At 35.5% G+C, this 18,345-nt stretch overlaps 1 protein-coding gene across 1 annotated transcript; it reads left to right on the top strand.

Annotated features, from left to right (window-relative positions):
• The first annotated feature begins 13,420 nt into the window (after nt 1-13,420).
• LOC111895912 (ubiquitin carboxyl-terminal hydrolase 1) lies at nt 13,421-17,821 on the top strand. The gene is made up of 3 exons (XM_023891963.3): nt 13,421-13,688; nt 14,496-16,804; nt 17,516-17,821. The coding sequence occupies exons 2-3, from the start codon at nt 14,502-14,504 to the stop codon at nt 17,733-17,735; spliced, it is 2,523 nt and encodes an 840-aa protein (XP_023747731.1). The 5' UTR covers nt 13,421-13,688; nt 14,496-14,501; the 3' UTR covers nt 17,736-17,821.
• Nucleotides 17,822-18,345: the final 524 nt, after the last annotated feature.

Here is an 18,345-nt window from a genome sequence, read left to right on the forward strand (position 1 = left end):
ACTAAAAATGGCTAATGTGTCATATATATATATATATATATATATATATATATATATATATATATATATATATATATATATATATATATATATATATATAGTCCATGGAGTTTTTGCTCCAAAAATATCATTTGAGCCGTAAACTCCAAACTCTTGGAGTTTTGAAACTTTTAAGATGCACAAAATACTCTAGGGAATCCTCTCTCCTACTAACTCCTAAAGTGTTAATCCTAATATACTCAAACTTATTCCAAAAAGTCTGAAAATTAACTGCAGCTGTTCTGACTTCTATTGACTTGATATGTTCGTACATAATAGAAATTTCGGGTTGTCACATTCTAGAAGAGGCATATGTGGACCACCAATATCACGACACGTGACATGATCTAGGAGGAGCGACGTCACAGAAGCGCACGACGCACACCCCATATGCACGACGTGCACTTGGAAAAATCACCTATAAATAGTCCCTGCCATATAAGCTCCTCACTCATTACCCCTAGAGCCCCTCTCTCTCTCTCTCACTCTCTCTCCCTCTCTCTCTTTATAATTCTTTGGATCTAGCCCTTTTCCTTTGTTTTTAGCATGCGGCGAAGCCCTATGACACCCCTGATCACTCATCTGAGTAGTAGCCTTTGAGTAGGAAATATCAAGTCAGTATTCTGCCCGCTTAGATCCTAGTTCTCATCTAGGATACTATGTATGTGAACCGCACTTACTCTGCTTTTGTGTAATTTATAATTATAGTTATAGTCGTCATTAGGAACCTATAAATGCTAGACCTGTTAGTAATTCCAGTTATAAGAGTGATTGATCTACTTACGGGAGAGGTGTCTAGAATGGTCATGTTGGCTTGGTTGCTGGATTTCAGAAAGAATATACGTCAAAATGGTCCTGCCACCTAACTGTCCAGCCTGGTTGATCCTAATTTGATAGAACTCCTAGTATTCACTGATATTAGTGAAAGATCTATTTTTCATTACCAGATTGTTATAGAGATTAATAGGATAAAGTATTATAGGTTAATATTCGTTTGACGCGTTATCACCCACTGGTAGAATCACCCAGATAGTTGTCAATATTCCGAGTAATTGTTCTGGTGAATTTTCTCACTGTATTATGTGATCCAGTATATATCCTTTGTATGTTAGGATATAGTTGTCCTGTAATATGCCATTAGACTAATTCTATTAGTTGCATGTAGTATTGGATTATTGCATGTTGTACTATCTATATGTATCGATATATTATATGGGGAGTTGAGGGCGGACCAGCCTCGTGATGAAGGCCAATAGACTCGGGCGGACTAGCATTATACTAAATGCCAAAGTGCGAACCAGCTATATGTTGTAGGCAAAAGGGTTGACCAGCTTCATGAAGAAGGCTAAGGGTAGACCGTCTTTATGTGAAGACGATTATGTGTATGCATTGTATATGTATTGTGGGATATGATATTTTGGAAAACTCACTAAGCCTAGCATTTACCCAGTTGTTATAAATGTTTTTTTAGGTACTTCATGAGAAAGGCACAGTTCAACTATACACACGCGCATTCGCAATCATGTTTTCGCATTATTCTCCGATGTAATTGAATATTTAAATAAATAAAAATGGAAATTTTGGGTTGAAAATTAGGACTTAACACAAAATCATCGAAGGCCTAAAGATATCTACTTCTCTATTTATGGAAGAAGGACCAAATAAACTTTGACTACATAGAAGAGTACTATTCCTCATGCAATATCTAGTAAAACCATGTATAGCTTCCAGTTATATACACATTGGGGAAAAACCAAGATACAACAGATTGCAGAACAATAACTGATGAGTTTTATAGGTTACAAAAATCTTATTTTGGCAGAAGAACTTAAACCCTAAGTTCACATGTAACCTAAAGGATCTATGTTCTCACTATGATTTGCAGCAAACGACTGAATATCAAGAACCCTAAAATAACATTGCTATTTTCAAAATTATGAAAGGGTTATTATAAAACATACCTTCTTGTTTATTATAGCAAACAAACAAATATTCCTTCTTGATTGGTCTTTGGAAACAAGCACCAAAAGTCACGTGCCTCTAATGGCTCACACCCAAACCCCAACAATTGGAAGCTAAAGAGGAGAGAGGAGAAGAAGGAATAATTTAGAATCTAAGCTCTTACAATGAGATGGATTTCGAAATTCTTAACTCTTAGGGGTTTATATAGGTGTTAGGAAGGTTTTATATAAGGCAGAGTTCTTTTAAATAACCCTTACCTCATTGCTTCCTCCCTGACATTTCAAGTTTCCTTAGATCCCAAGAATACCTCTAGAAACCCTTTAGAAAACCTCTATAAACCGTCCCCTCTATGGTAGGTTCTATAATTGGTCAATTTTCAACTTTTGAACATTATCACCTTTATTCATTCTACTTTTAATTAATCCAATCAATCCCAAAATTAACTCCAATTAATTTATGATTAATTTTTTAATTAAACAATACTATTTATAATTAATATATTATTCTCATAATATATTAATAAATTATTCATTTTGATTTCTAATTAATGTATTAACCATATAATAAATTAATAAATCAATCTCTCTCTCAAAAAAGAATTCCAGTCACTTACTAGGTTTGAGGGTAACCCAAAAAGATTCTGCTAATAATTCAAGATTATACTCATTTAGTTATAGGCTTAAACACCTAATCCAATAATCTCCCACTTGGATAAGTCTAAAAACTAAATTACAGGTATAACTTTTAAATCAAACAACAAGTGGTGCTTTCCAAAGCAACTGCCAAACTCTAATCCGATCAGATATTGGTTCTTAGATAAGCGATCAAATATTCTTCCGTCCTACAAGATATCTTATGGATATGAGACATGGATTAAAATTAATCTCATTGCCCAAAATTTTGATTCCCGATTTCCTGATTTGAGATGACGTCATAAGACTTCTAATTGAACACATCAATTTAGTCTTGGTCGGGCTTGTAACGCCCGTAGATCAGGGCTAGTCAATTTAGAGACGATAAGCGTCAAAAATGACTTTTGATAGAATATTATTTAGAATGAATAATCTTAACTAAGTTTTAGTATATGTTACAAGGATTCCATATATATAAAGAACGCCGAAATCCGAGTTATAACGAAGAAGTTATGATCTGTCAAAATTTCGCGACAGAACCGACACGACGCCAAATGACGTAAAATACGAATTTAAGATAGAACGATAACTAGCCTTAGTAATCCAAACGAAAGTTGAAGAGCTCGTTAAACCGTGAGTGTGCATAAAAAGAACGTCCAAATTTGACTTCGTATGAGGAAGTTATGATTTTTTCTAAGTTTCGACTTAGCTGTACGCAGTCTGAATACTCGATTTGAGACCGAGTGGTTTTTAGCCGAAACAATGTAAACGAGAATCGAAAATCTCATTGATAGTAGTGAAACGATAAAAAGATAGGCGAAAACGGACGTCGGATGAAAAAGTTATGAATTTATAACGGAGTTTTCCTGTCCCGACCTACTAAAAATAATATATAAGTAATATATTTTTATATATTAAAAATAAAGTCAAAATTAGCCAATGGAGTCTGAACGAGAGTTGTAGATCATAATCTCACCTACGCGTCGATATAAAGAATGTCGAAAACAGAGTTCGTATGCAAAAGTTATGAATTTCTGAAGCTCGGGGCGCGAACCCCAAAGCTGTGTCAGAGACCACGACGTGGCAGGACTTCTGACGCATTCTGGAGCCTGATAGAGCAAGTGCACGATGACGCATGCAGTGACGACCAAGCCCACGACGTGGAAAAAGGTGCCACGACGTGGCAAAACCCTTTTGCCCTATAAATAGTTTTGAAGGGCCAGCCGAGTTTGGTTGCTCATTCTCTAATCTCTCTCCTATTTTACCTCGATTTACGTGCAAAGAAGTACCCCCGAAATCCCGGTATCATCCTGAGACCCGAAGCGAGTCCCGAAGCCCGAAGATCCCGAGAAGAAAAAGAGTTTCCGAGCCGAAGCTCTTCCCATGAGAAACCTGGTGTGTGAAGTGATCCCGATTTCACTGAAGAATACTACTTCTACAAGCCGTAGTGCTGTCCGATCATCTTCTGATCAAGTGAGTGTGTAGTCCCTTTCATAAACACGATTTTAATACAAGTATTGTTTGAATGTATTAAGTATATGTTTTGTGTGAGTATGTGGTTACTTTCTTCTAACACATAAATATGAAGTATTTGTTATGAAATACGTGCTATGTGTTTATATATTGTTGTCTATTTGAGATGGGCGTGGAATTGATGTTTTATACATGTGTTAAATGATTTAAACTGTGTAAGTATTTATATCTATGAAAATGTTGCGTAGAACATGGGTAGATAGGATAGTTGGTGACTATGGAGTTAGGGCCTATCGTATAAATCTTGGTGACTATGGAGTTAGCGCCTATCGTATAAACCTTGGTGACTATGGAGTTAGTGCCTATCGTATGAATCATGCCTATCGTATGAATCATGGTGACTATGGAGTTAGCGCCTATCGTATGAATCATGGTGACTATGGAGTTAGCGCCTATCGTATGAATCATGGTGACTATGGAGTTAGCGCCTATCGTATAAATCTTGGTGACTATGGAGTTAGCGCCTATTGAGTAAACCCTGGCAATGATGTGACTTCGTGCTTATACCTTAAGTCAATCCTTAGGAATAAAGGATAGATGATTCTTAGGGTAGATCCTTAAGATAAATAGAGGTAATGGGGATGGGTAATTGGGTTTATTGTTTGATGATTGAATATATATATATATATATATATATATATATATATATATATATATATATATATATATATATATATATATATAATATTGTGGGTTGAAAACCGTATATGCTCACTAGGCTCCCAAGCCTGACCCACTCAGTTTAATTGTATCACAGGTATCGATACGAAGCTGCTTTGCACTGAGAGATTAAAGGAGATGTAAATCACTAGAGTAAATGAATGTATGTTCTGTTTAAGCTTATGTGTCTGTATCGGAACATGACATCCCGAGGTTTTATTATTTAATGAAAATACATTCTCTTTGAGAAATGTTTTGATAAGTTGTTATCATATCTTGTTTTGGGAACAAATTCCGCAACCGTTTTCTTTAAACGATTACTCTGATTTATAAAACAAAGCATAAACAAATTGGTCTTTTATGGCCGTGAAATTAGGGATGTCACAGTTGGTATCATAGCATTAGTTTAAGCGAACTAGGAAATTTTAGGATTTTCTAGACTTAAACTTAGAATGCTAAGTAATGATCCTGAGGAGTGTGTCTAAAATATGCTAGGTAGTACACCTAAATTGACACAAGCACTAGTTTATATTAGGAAGGATGCCTAATATGCTTTTATGTGTTAAATGTTATATGTTGCCATATATGATATTATTTGTTTGGATCTATCGTCTGTTGCTGACCGGATCTAGAAACCTTATGTGTGTAGGATTCTGAGCATTTGGCTACGATATTAGAACTAGCATGTAAACATTTCAGAGCGATTACGAGAGCCATACGTTTATCGTAAATAAAGCTTCCTATCTTAAATTCTCGCCTGGTACACCGAACGTCTGCTTGGGTGCACGAAAGGTCATGGTGAAGACTCGTGGAGAATTGAGTAAAAGAAGGAAATGAAAAAGGCTTATGATAGTGAATGACACCTATCAGAAGATATCGTAAGAGTGGTGTCTTGCCTTTAGTTTATGTCTAATAAAATAACAGAACGTTTAGAGGAGTACGGTACGTCTGAAGTACACCTTCGATTGGCAGGATGATGGAACAATTGGTGTTATTCCTAAAGTTGTCCCATCGGATGAACTTTCCACCACCAACCAAGGTGAAGCAGGATTGATGACTGGAGATACGCATGGAAGAAATTCTAGTAGAGTCTAGGAAAATTTTTATGATTATTTGGACACATTCGTATGTGTTAAATTGTTTGGTGATTTTAGGACTTGGGGACTACGAGACAATACTTGGGACGAGTATGATTAGGTGTGAATAGTAGTAGAGATCTATACTACTGGAAGCACAGGACTCACGCTTGGATCAGGGAAAGTCACAAGGTTACTGTAACGCCCGTAGATCCGTGCTAGTCAATTTAGATATAATAGGGTTCGAAAATGACTTTTCGACAAAAGATTATTTAGAATAAATAATCTTAACCAAGTTGTAGTATATGTTACAAGGTTTCCGTACATATAAAGAACGTCGAAATCCGAGTTATAACGAAGAAGTTATGGCCCATCGAAGTTTTATGGCAAACCGGCACGACACCGGGAGACGTAAATAGTGAATTTATGATGGAGGAATTTTTAGCCTTAGTGATCTAAACCAAAGTTTTAGTATATGTTAAACCGAGAACATCCATAAAAAGAACGCCCAAATCTGACTTCGTATGAGGAAGTTATGATTTTTCTAAGATTCGGCTTAGCAGTGCACGACCTAAAACTCGAATTTTAGTTCGAGTGGTTTTTGGCTTACGCAACCTTAATGAGAGTTGAATATCTCATTAATAGGAACTCAACGGTAAAAATATGGACGAAAACAGATTCTGTATGAAGGAGTTACAAATTCTTCGCGGTCATTTAGTAGTCTAAACTCCTCCTACTGTTAAATTTGAGATCGGTCGAGAATTAGCCGACAGAGTCTAAATGAAAGTTGTAGATCTTGTTTTTACCTACGCGCGTATATAAATAACGTCGAAAACGGAGCTCGTATGCAAAAGTTATGAATTTTTGAAAATCGGCTGATTTCCACCCTGTGTGCGATGCCACGTGTCAGCACCAGGCTGCGCCTGGCAGTAGCCAGCTTGGCTCACGACGTGAGCACCTTAAAACTCACGATGTGAGTGACCCTTCAGCCTCCTATAAATATAAACGCACCTCTCCTTCATTCCTCACACCTTAATCCTTCATTCCTCTCTCTAGAACTTCTCTCTTGCCCCGAAACCCCCCGAAAAGCCTAAGGAACCTCCCTAGCACGAGGCGGAAGCCCCGGAGTGCCCAACGGCTCTGAGAAGAAGAGCTTTTCGGCTCGGGAACGCTGCTCCAGCGGTGCCCGGTTTTGAGAAAAACCCGCTGTAAGTGAGCTATGCCTACCCTATCTTTAGTATAGCTTATGTTTTAATATAGTAACGTTATTAGGAGCTTATAATGAGTATTTGGGCTATTATTATGAGTTATATTGAGTGTTATTTAACGCTTATATAATAATAATAATAATAATAATAATAATAATAATAATAGTCAGACTATTAATTTGTCGCGGTTATCGTTAGACTAAACCCTAGTGGTATTGATACTAGGTTTTATCGAAGGAAATTGTTTTGAGAGTATCGAAGCGCTGTCTGAGTGCTGAGTCACCACCTTTCTGGTGAGTTCATGGTCCCTTTCATATTACACATAAATATGAAGTATTCTATATAAATTATGTGTTATGTGTGCGTATTATCTGAGTACTTGTTGTCTATGCTAGTTGGACGATTTTATACACGTTTTAAAGGATTTAAACTGTATATGTATTTTATATCTACAAAAATGTTGGGGTAAAACATGGGTAGATGTAATAGATGGAATATAAGTTGGAAGATGAGTTGAGAGGTGTTATAGACCACGAGGTGAGGGTGAGAGGTAAACGATGTGAGAAGCCTTTTCCCAAACGATGGCCCTGTCATTCAACAGAGTATGGATGACAACCACGGATTATTCTAGACAGTCCCTTGGAACACTAGCAGGCTCGCAACCTGTAAGTGTTGTGAACGAGGTGTTCACTCGGTGTACTCTAAACCTTGGAGATCATGCAGACTTGATGCCTAAACCCTGGTGATCATGCAGACTTGGTGCCAAAACCCTGGCGACTATGCAGACTTAGTGCCTGATGTATAAATTCTGGCGACTATGCAGACTTAGTGCCTAAACCCCAGTGACAATGGACTTCGTGCCGATTCCTTAGGATGATCCTTAGGAATGTATGAACGAGGAATGGTTGATTCTTAGGGTAGATCCTTAAGAGTAAAGAAGATAATGGGGATGGGTAATTGGTTGATTGCTTGATTGTTTGAACATAATAATTATATTATTATGGGTTGAAAACCCTATGTACTCACCAGGTTTCCTAACCTGACACACTCAGTTTATTTATGTCACAAGTGTTGTTATGAAGTTACATTCCACTGAGAGATTAAAGAGATGTATATCACTAGTCTAAATAAATGTAAGTTCCGTTTATGCTTATGTTTCTGTATTGACGATGACATCCCAAACGTTTTAAAATGAATAAAATACGTTTCTTCGAAAATGTTTTGATAACGTATTTATCGTGTTTTTTTTTGGAACAAATTCCGCAACGTTTTTATGAAAAGAAGTACTCTGATTTTTACAAAGCATAAACAAAACCGGTCTTTTCTGGCCGTGAAAAATGGGGATGTCACAGTTACCAAGAAGCTAGTGACTGGTCTCGTTTTATTCAAGTATGTCATTACTATTGTTTCGGTGATGACTAGTAAGATGGTTGCTATTCCGACCCTAATGGTCATATCAAATTGAGTCCGACTACGATGAGTTTGTTACGTGGTTCGGAGAACCAAGTTCGATGTAACATCTGATGTAAGTCAGAAGATTGGAATCATTTTACAAGTCCTATTTCGTTGATGATTCCGGGACGTAATCATCCTAAGGGGGTGATAATTGTAACGCCAGTAGATCAGGGCTAATCAATTTAGAGAGGATAAGCGTCAAAAATGACTTTTGATAGAAGATTATTTAGAATGAATAAACTTAACTAAGTTGTATATGTTACAAGAATTCCGTACATATAAAGAACGCCGAAATCCGAGTTATAACGAAGAAGTTATGATCAGTCGAAGTTTCGCGACAGAACCGGCACGACGCCGAATGACGTAAAATATGAATTTAAGATAGAACGATATCTAGCCTTAGTAATCTAAACGAAAGTTGAAGAGTTCGTTAAACCGTGAGCATGCATAAAAAGAACGTCCAAATCTGACTTCGTATGAGGAAGTTATGATTTTTCTAAGTTTCGACTTAGCAGTACGCAGTCCGAATACTCGATTTGAGCCCGAGCGGTTTTTAGCCGAAACAATGTAAACGAGAATCAAAGATCTCGTTGATAGTAGTGAAATGATAAAAAGATAGGCGAAAACGGACGTCGGATTAAGAAGTTATGAATTTATAACGGAGTTTTCCTGTCCCGGCTTACTAAAAATAATACATAAGTAATATATTTTTATATATTAAAAATAAAGTCAAAATTAGCCAACGGATTCTAAACGAGAGTTGTAGATCATAATCTCACCTACGCGTCGATATAAAGAACGTCGAAAACGAAGTTCGTATGTGAAAGTTATGAATTTCTGAAGTTCGGGGCGCGACCCCCAAAGCTGTGTCAGAGACCACGACGTGGCAGCAGTGGCCACGATGTGGCAGGACTTCTGACGCATTCTGGAGCCTGACAGAGCAAGTGGACGATGACGCATGCAGTGACGCCCAAGCCCACGACGTGGAAAAAGGTGTCACGACGTGGCAAGGGCGAATTTTGCCCTATAAATAGATTTGAAGGGTCAGCCGAGTTTGGTTGCTCATTCTCTCATCTCTCTCTTGTTTTACCTCGATTTACGTGCAAAGAAGTACCCCCGAAGTCCCGGTATCATCCCGAGACCCGAAGCGAGTCTTGAAGCCCGAAGATCCCGAGAAGAAAAAGAGTTTCCGAGCCGAAGCTCTTCCCATGAGAAACCTGGTGTGTGAAGTGATCCCGATTTCACTGAAGAATACTACTTCTACAAGCCGTAGTGCTGTCCGATCATCTTCTGATCAAGTGAGTGTGTAGTCCCTTTCATAAACACGATTTTAATACAAGTATTGTTTGAATGTATTAAGTATATGTTTTGTGTGAGTATGTGGTTACTTTCTTCTAACACATAAATATGAAGTATTTGTTATGAAATACGTGCTATGTGTTTATATATTGTTGTCTATTTGAGATGGGCGTGGAATTGATGTTTTATACATGTGTTAAATGATTTAAACTGTGTAAGTATTTATATCTATGAAAATGTTACGTAGAACATGGGTAGATAGGATAGTTGGTGACTATGGAGTTAGTGCCTATCGTATAAATCTTGGTGACTATGGAGTTAGCGCCTATCGTATGAATCTTGGTGACTATGGAGTTAGTGCCTATCATATGAATCATGGTGACTATGGAGTTAGCGCCTATCGTATGAATCATGGTGACTATGGAGTTAGCGCCTATCGTATGAATCTTGGTGACTATGGAGTTAGCGCCTATTGTATAAACCTTGGTGACTATGGAGTTAGCGCCTATTGAGTAAACCCTGGCAACGATGTGACTTCGTGCCTATACCTTAGGTCAAGCCTTAGGAATAAAGGATAGATGATTCTTAGGGTAGATCCTTAAGATAAATAGAGGTAATGGGGATGGGTAATTGGGTTGATTGTTTGATGATTGAATATATATATATATATATATATATATATATATATATATAATATTGTGGGTTGAAAACCGTATATGCTCACTAGGCTCCCAAGCCTGACCCACTCAGTTTAATTGTATCACAGGTATCGATACGAAGCTGCTTTGCACTGAGAGATTAAAGGAGATGTAAATCACTAGAGTAAATGAATGTATGTTCTGTTTAAGCTTATGTGTCTGTATCGGAACATGACATCTCGATGTTTTATTATTTAATGAAAATACATTCTCTTTGAGAAATGTTTTGATAAGTTTTTATCATATCTTGTTTTGGGAACAAATTCCGCAATCGTTTTCTTTAAGCGATTACTCTGATTTATAAAACAAAACATAAACAAATCGGTCTTTTCTGGCCGTGAAATTGGGGATGTCACAGGGCTCAACACTATAATTCAACACCAAATCACCGAGGGGCCCAAAGATATCACTTTTCCTATTATGGCAAAAGGAACGAATAAACTCTGACTCATATGCTTGTATCCATTACTCACCAAATTGTACATGACACTACGTTTTATAACATCAAGTTACTGATGCGTTTTCGCAATACCAATGTACAACCGACTTGTAAATTACAACTCATATATCTCCATTTTAAGAATATAAGATATTATCGTCTCAGAATTACTTGTGATATAATCCATGAAGTAATTCTCTGAGCGTGGGTTTACCCAGTACTCAAAATCTTCATTTTCTAAGTACTCATGAACGTTGTAGCAACATAATTGCTATGTCTAAACTCCTTAGACGATCTACAATCCAATTCATGACATTATTGATTCACTACTTACTTCCTAAAGTATGAGCGACTGTGAATTTTTGAATAATGAAATTATTTAGGAAGTAAAACATGTAAAATGAAACATAATAATAAATTAATTAACCATGGTCTCAAATCTATTGAATATAAATAATCTCCATTATCTAACCACCATAATAATTACAACTTTATTCAATGTATAATGTTTCGAGTAATCAACTAACCACTTGAATTAATCATTAGTCATGCCATGTTATGAACATGCATACTATGCCTCTCTATGGTCCTTCCTTTGTGAACAGATCAACTGACATTATTCTAATGATGCTCATTTCACAATTCCAAATTCTTATCACTATCCAAGATGTGATGGAATTCAAACTTAGCATACATTAATCCCCTATGATATCAAGATTCCAAAGTCTCAGAGACCAAGTCTTTGATACTACAAAATATTCCATTAGAACTTTGTTACTAGAAACAATTCTATGGTAATGAAGGTTCTAATTCAAGGTATATTCCGTGAACACTTATCTTGCATTAAAGTTTCCAAGTCACATGTAGACTTTTCAACTATCTCCCATTATGAAACATTTCCATATTCCCATATGACCATCAATTCTGATCATCTCAATCCAGAGACAAATTTCAAATGGATGAGCTTGGAGACCGAAGTCAAATGCAAGTTGTCTTCATATTTTTTTCATTCAAAAGGATATATATTTAACCATCATGCAAATGATACAACCAATGCCTTGGAAGATCTATTATTTGTTCACCTAACGTCATTGGACATATGAAGTGCATTTCCACAGGTTATGATGATGGATGCCACCTACAAGACTAACAAGTACGGATATTTTATTTTTAATTGTTTTATATTTATTAATAGGCGTGACATGCCTTTTATGTTTTGTTATACTAATTATTTTTCTTTTATTAATTGGTATAACATTGCATTTTTTGGAGATTGTTGGTGTTACTTCAACAAACACGACATGTTCCATTGGTTTTGGGTTCATGGATAAATAAAAAGAATCCAATTACATGTGGGCTTTAATTGTCTTAAGGCCATAATCGACATATATGATAGCCCATGCGTGATCGTTATTGACAAAGATATTACATTTTATGAATGCATGTGAAAAAATATTCCCATCGGCCATTTACATACTTTGTAGATGTCACATATCTCAAAGTATATTTACTAATTGTAGAGGAAGTTACAAGACAAATGCTCAGTGGAATTTCTTTTTAAGAGATTGGGATACTTTAATTAATTCATTAACATTGACAACATATTTGAGAAATTATGCAAAACCTGAATCAAAATTGACATATCATCCAGGTTCACCCTAACCATTATGTAATGGTTGATTTACAAGGATCATATACAATGCCAAATGTTTTGTCCAGACTTCTCCGTACATACAGATCAAAACATTCGGTTGCATGAGAAACATTGTATAGTGGTCGACTAAATGCTTTCAATCCGCATAACGCACAAGTAATTGTAATATCAAACCAATTAATATCCGTGATAAATAAATACAAACTTTGCCTTTGTTCCGTTTTATATTAGCCGTTTAAATTTTATAATGTCGTTCGAATTTTAAAATGTGATCCGAATTTTAAAATATTGTCCGGATTTGATTACCGAAATTTATAATGATAATAATAATAATAATAATAATAATAATAATAATAATAATAAGAAGAAGATTAAAATAAAAAATAAAAAATAATTAAAAACAACAAAAAAACAAAATAAAAGAAAAACAAAAAAACAAACAAAAAAACACATAGGGGTGGGATTAAAAAAATATGAATCCTTAAACATTTGTAATGCACAAAATTTAAATAAGAGATCATTTAAAACCAATGTCAATACATTGTTATCTTATAAACCTTATCCCTCTAAAATTTATAATTTAAAATAATAATAATATAAAACTTGTTAATAATAGGTACGTTAAACAATTGGTTTTAGTGAGTTATCTAGCTGTGAATTATTAATCTAAACGAATTTTTTTTTATATATAATGATATTAATAGTGACGAAAATAACATAATGATTATTTTTGGAAATAATAATTTATCATTTTTTCAGAAGAGTGTTGGGATTGTGAGTTTTAGAAACTTGAGTAATAATACATGATGGGAAGAGAAATATCAGTCACCGCCTCAAAGAAACCCTCTCTTCCACCTCCACCCCCTTGTCTGCTCGAGCTCGGCCACAGTCCAGAATCAAGGACTTGGACCGAGCCTTAGATCGAGACGCTCCCACTAGCTGCTTGCCGGAATCTCCTCATCCTGGCATCTGATCGCCGGTATCTCATCCCTATTTTCCCGTGAAGTCGACCTCCTTCTCCGGCGGCGACCAAGTAAGTTTTTATAGTTGTTTTTGTAAATCTAGTCATCGGAACTTTCCTGATTACTTTAAACTTTGTAATTTGAAACTTGAATTGGTGAGTGTTTCTTGATTGTTCATTTCATTTCTTTTGGTTTCTGTTGGTGTTAATTGTTGATTACTTACCTAGTGCCTAGATTTGAAAGCAGATAGCAGATACGAACATCGGATTTGGCATGCATCTTATCTTTCCTATTAATGTATTTATAATTGAGAATACTAGTTCGAAATTTTACTGGTAATTTGATAGCCATAAGAACTTATCATGGCTGCACTCTACAGATTGGAAATTCTCGGCGCTACTTGTTCTAGTAAATACGATCTGTTTAATTGTTTCGCTGCTTTTCCTCACAGTTTGACATTATAACACCAAGAATTCGTGTCTGATAGTTTTCAGCTAACATTCATATGATTTACAAGGCATAATCTCTTTTAATTTTGTTCATGGAGGTGGGGATCTTTTCTCTATGCAAGCACAGTTTATTGGAGACTTGCAATATGACACCAACTTTGTGAAAAATTTATGCTAACTTCTGTCATCTAATCCTTACATAGACAACCATCTACATAAAGAAGTTAATACCAATAAAATTGAAGCATTATGATTTATGCTCTTATATAAACAAGCCAACAACACTGTTGCAACTTGACAAACACGCAACAGTAGTTGTTGTTAGTAGTATCTTGGGCAATCATTATGATCTTGTTCTTGTTTGTTTACTTCAATTATTTTTACAATAGTTGTCACCCTTCTTACCGATTACCAAATCATGCCTTTTAGGGACAAATGGGGAAAAAACTTAAGAAGAAAACAAACCGAAATGCTCAAAAGGAGAAACACTTTCCAACCTCTTCTCGAAACAACATTTCAGAAAAAATTCCAACAATGGTAGTTGATGGAGGTACAATTGAACAAGAAAAAAGACTATGTCCACATATTGAAACAGGCATAAATCTGGACAAAGTTTCTTCAAAGATAACATCTCTCGAGTCTCCTAATTGTGATGATTGTAGGGAAGGGGTACTTGATAGAAGGGCAAGTAAACCAAGAGGCAAACATAACAAGAAAAAGGGAAGTGGTTCAACATCTGACTCCAAATCCATTTGGGTATGTTTAGAATGTGGACAATTTACATGTGGGGGTATTGGGTTTCCTACAGTACCTCATACACATGCAACCAGACATTCCAAACAAAATCATCACCCTTTAGCTATCCAATTTGCAAACCCTAATCTTCGTTTCTGTTTCCCTTGTAATACCCTTATTCCTGTTCAAGTTTCAGAAGAAAATGGAGAAGAAAAAGATGCTTTTTCTAGTGTTGTGAAAGTACTAAAAACTCGCCCATCATCAGAAAAAAAAACACTAGATGTTGAGGATGTTTGGTTTGGAAATGGAAGTGTAATAACCGAGGTCAAATCCGTAAATACCGAAATTATTCCAGAAAACAGCGGTGGATTCTATATGGTAAAGGGTTTGAATAACTTAGGCAACACTTGTTTCTTTAACTCAATATTGCAAAATCTTTTAGCAATGGATAAACTACGGGATCACTTCATGAAACTGGAGACACCTGTTGGGCCTCTTTCGGTTTCTATAAAGAAACTTTTTGTCAAAACTGACCCTTCAACAATTGACAAAAGCATAATCAACCCTCGGCCTCTTTTCAACTCGATTTGCACCATGGCCTCTCAATTTAAAGGGTACCAACAACAAGATAGTCATGAGTTGCTTCGGTTTTTGTTGGATGGATTGTGTAATGAGGAGTGTAGCAAGGATAAAAATGTCCAAAAAGAGCATCCTACTTTTGTTGATGCCCTTTTTGGGGGACAAATTTGTAGCAGTGTTAGTTGTTTGGAATGTGGGCATACTTCAAATGTATATGAACCTTATTTAGACCTTTCATTACCATTACCTACAAAAAAATCTACATCTAAAAAGATGCCTTTAGTTTCTAAGTCCAAGAAACCAAACACACCTCCAAAAAGACGTGAAAAAATCGAAACAAAAGTTCATAAAGCTTCTGATCCTGCTACTCGAGAGGATATAATGGAAAAAATATCTGGAATTACAATCACGGAATCAGGGATTCCGTTGGATGACTGCAATGGTAATTCTAATTCATCTGATATCTCATCATGGTTGGATTATCTGGAGCCAACTAAGGCATCAAGCGATTCGTGGTTGGACTATCTTGACCCTTGTTCATCTAATGATCATGATATGGTGTCCCGGAATGGAATCCAAGATTCCGGAGATGGTAACGAACATATTTGGGAAGACTTAGACGAGGCACCAAGAGTTCAGGAATCGGAGATTTTATTGCTTCCTTATAAAGAACTAACGTCAACTAGTAATGGGAATGAGATTGCAGAAGAAGCATCGGATTTTGATGGATTTGGGGGTTTATTTGATGAACCTGAGGTTGAGGTTGTTTCTGGGCCGAGTGTTAAAAACAACAGCGATTCTGATTCCGATGAGTTGGATAATAGTGATTGCCAGGTGTCGGTGGATAAATGTTTAGCTTATTTCACAACCACTGAGATTCTTTCCAAAACTGATCATGCTTGGCAGTGTGAGCAGTGTACAAAAGCATTGTTGGAACAGAGGACAAGGCTGAAGAACAAAACAAATGGAATCGGAATTGGTATTCCATCTGACTCTGGCATTGAACACTCTTTTCTGAATGGAAACGGAAGCCCAAGTATTCCTTCTGATTCTGGGGTTGAAGACTCTGTTTCGAATGGGGTTGGAAATGGAAATGGAAATAGGAATGGGAATGGAGTACCATCTGAGATGGAAGAAAGGGGAAGTGAGGAAAATGGTGGGAATTCAGGATTATCATCACATCATCAAAGTTCAGTTACAGATTCTAATGGACATGATTCCAATGGGGTTGAAGATGAGGTGGATTCTAGTAGTGTGAAGGTGATAAGGGATGCATCTAAGAGGATTCTTATTAGTAAGGTCCCACCAATCTTGACCATTCATTTGAAGAGGTTAAGTCAAGATGCTCGGGGGCGTTTAAGTAAATTGAATGGTCATGTTGATTTCAAAGATACCATTGATCTTGAGCCATACATGGATCCAAGGTATGGTTCTCTATTTTATTCATTTTTATTCCTGTGCTTATGTGATTTTTTGGAAATTGATCAAAAAGAAATCTGTTTGACTTGTAGTCCCCATGTCATATAAGTTAACAAGTAACAACACATCTGTTAATTCTTAAAAATGACCATTTTGCCCCCATTTCTTCATCTTTATTCTTCTTGCTTTATGAACCCAAAAATTCCAATACTTAGTCGAAATCAATATGTTGGAAGATGGTACAGCATATCAGCATCATCCAGCTTCATCTATACCTAATTGTCCAACCAATTTCACATAATGGAGACAAAGAGATGAGGGCAAAATGGTCATTTTTGTAACATTAACAGATGGGATGCTAACTTAGGGACCTGGGGACCGAAAGTGTCACAGAACAGTAAAACAGGGACCAAAAGGAAAAAAAAAATCTTCTTGGACTAAATTCAGAAAGACATCTAAACCTAAGGACCAAAAATGTAATTTTTGAGAGCCTTTATGTTCCATCTCAAAATTTATTATTTGGGTTTTAACATGCTTCTGTTATCCTTAAATTTATTATTTTTATAAATAAAAGTTTATTATAGATTTATAGTTGATAATAATAACAATAAAAAAATAAACAATAGAGTAGAGTTAAAGAAACAAAAACTTAAAAGTATACAACATAACATAACATAATATTTAAAAAAAAAATTGGTATGATATGGTTGGTACAGTTGTTGTAAAGAGAAAGGGAGAGAGAGATATCAATACGGGTTGATAGGGGTGGTGGAGCATTCAGGGTCAGCAAGGGGAGGTCATTACGTGGCGTATGTGAGAGGAGGTTTAAAAGATGACTGGGTTTGGTATCATGCTAGTGATGCTCATGTCCGACAGGTTTCTTTGGAGGACGTTTTCGCATGTGAGGCTTACATCTTGTTCTATGAAAAAATGTAAATATTTTTTCATTTTCTTGGGGATCCAATTCAGAATATCCCCAAAACAAAAAGAGACTTGACAAAATTAATTCATATATATATATATATATATATATATATATATATATATATATATATATATATATATATATATATATATATATATATATATATATATATATATATACAAATAGCAGCAACCACAAAATATGTTGTGAAATCAAAAGGCCCTTCACTTGCACATATATATATATATATATATATATATATATATATATATATATATATATATATATATATATATATATATATAGGGTTAGGTTATTTTGTTTTTACTATCTATTATGTGCGTGTATGATTGATTTTAGACCAATCATTTTAGTTATTTTAATCCGTGAGTCGGACATCCAAAAAAGAAAAAATAAATAAATCAAACGGTCTACGTTGAATTAAAAATTTAAGACAACATGAAAGTAATAATTTTAAGAAATATTAATTGCTATTTCAGAACATCGTTATCATTTGGCTAAAAACTGATTGTCAATGATTTTTAGAAATTGTAATTGCTTTATATAAGCTTTATAATTAAATTTAGTAACAGGATTAATATTATAAAAGTTCTAAGTTTT

Source organism: Lactuca sativa, chromosome 6 (assembly GCF_002870075.4).
Source record: "Lactuca sativa cultivar Salinas chromosome 6, Lsat_Salinas_v11, whole genome shotgun sequence".
In the NCBI taxonomy this organism is placed as follows: Eukaryota; Viridiplantae; Streptophyta; class Magnoliopsida; order Asterales; family Asteraceae; genus Lactuca; species Lactuca sativa.

What these genes read in the sequence shown, in the direction of transcription:
- LOC111895912 (XM_023891963.3), top strand. Translation starts at nt 14,502, where the DNA reads ATGGGGAAAAAACTTAAGAAGAAAACAAACCGAAATGCTCAAAAGGAG. An exon ending in GAGCCATACATGGATCCAAG is followed by an intron (nt 16,805 to 17,515) that starts GTATGGTTCTCT and finishes TGGTTGGTACAG; the next exon opens with TTGTTGTAAAGAGAAAGGGA.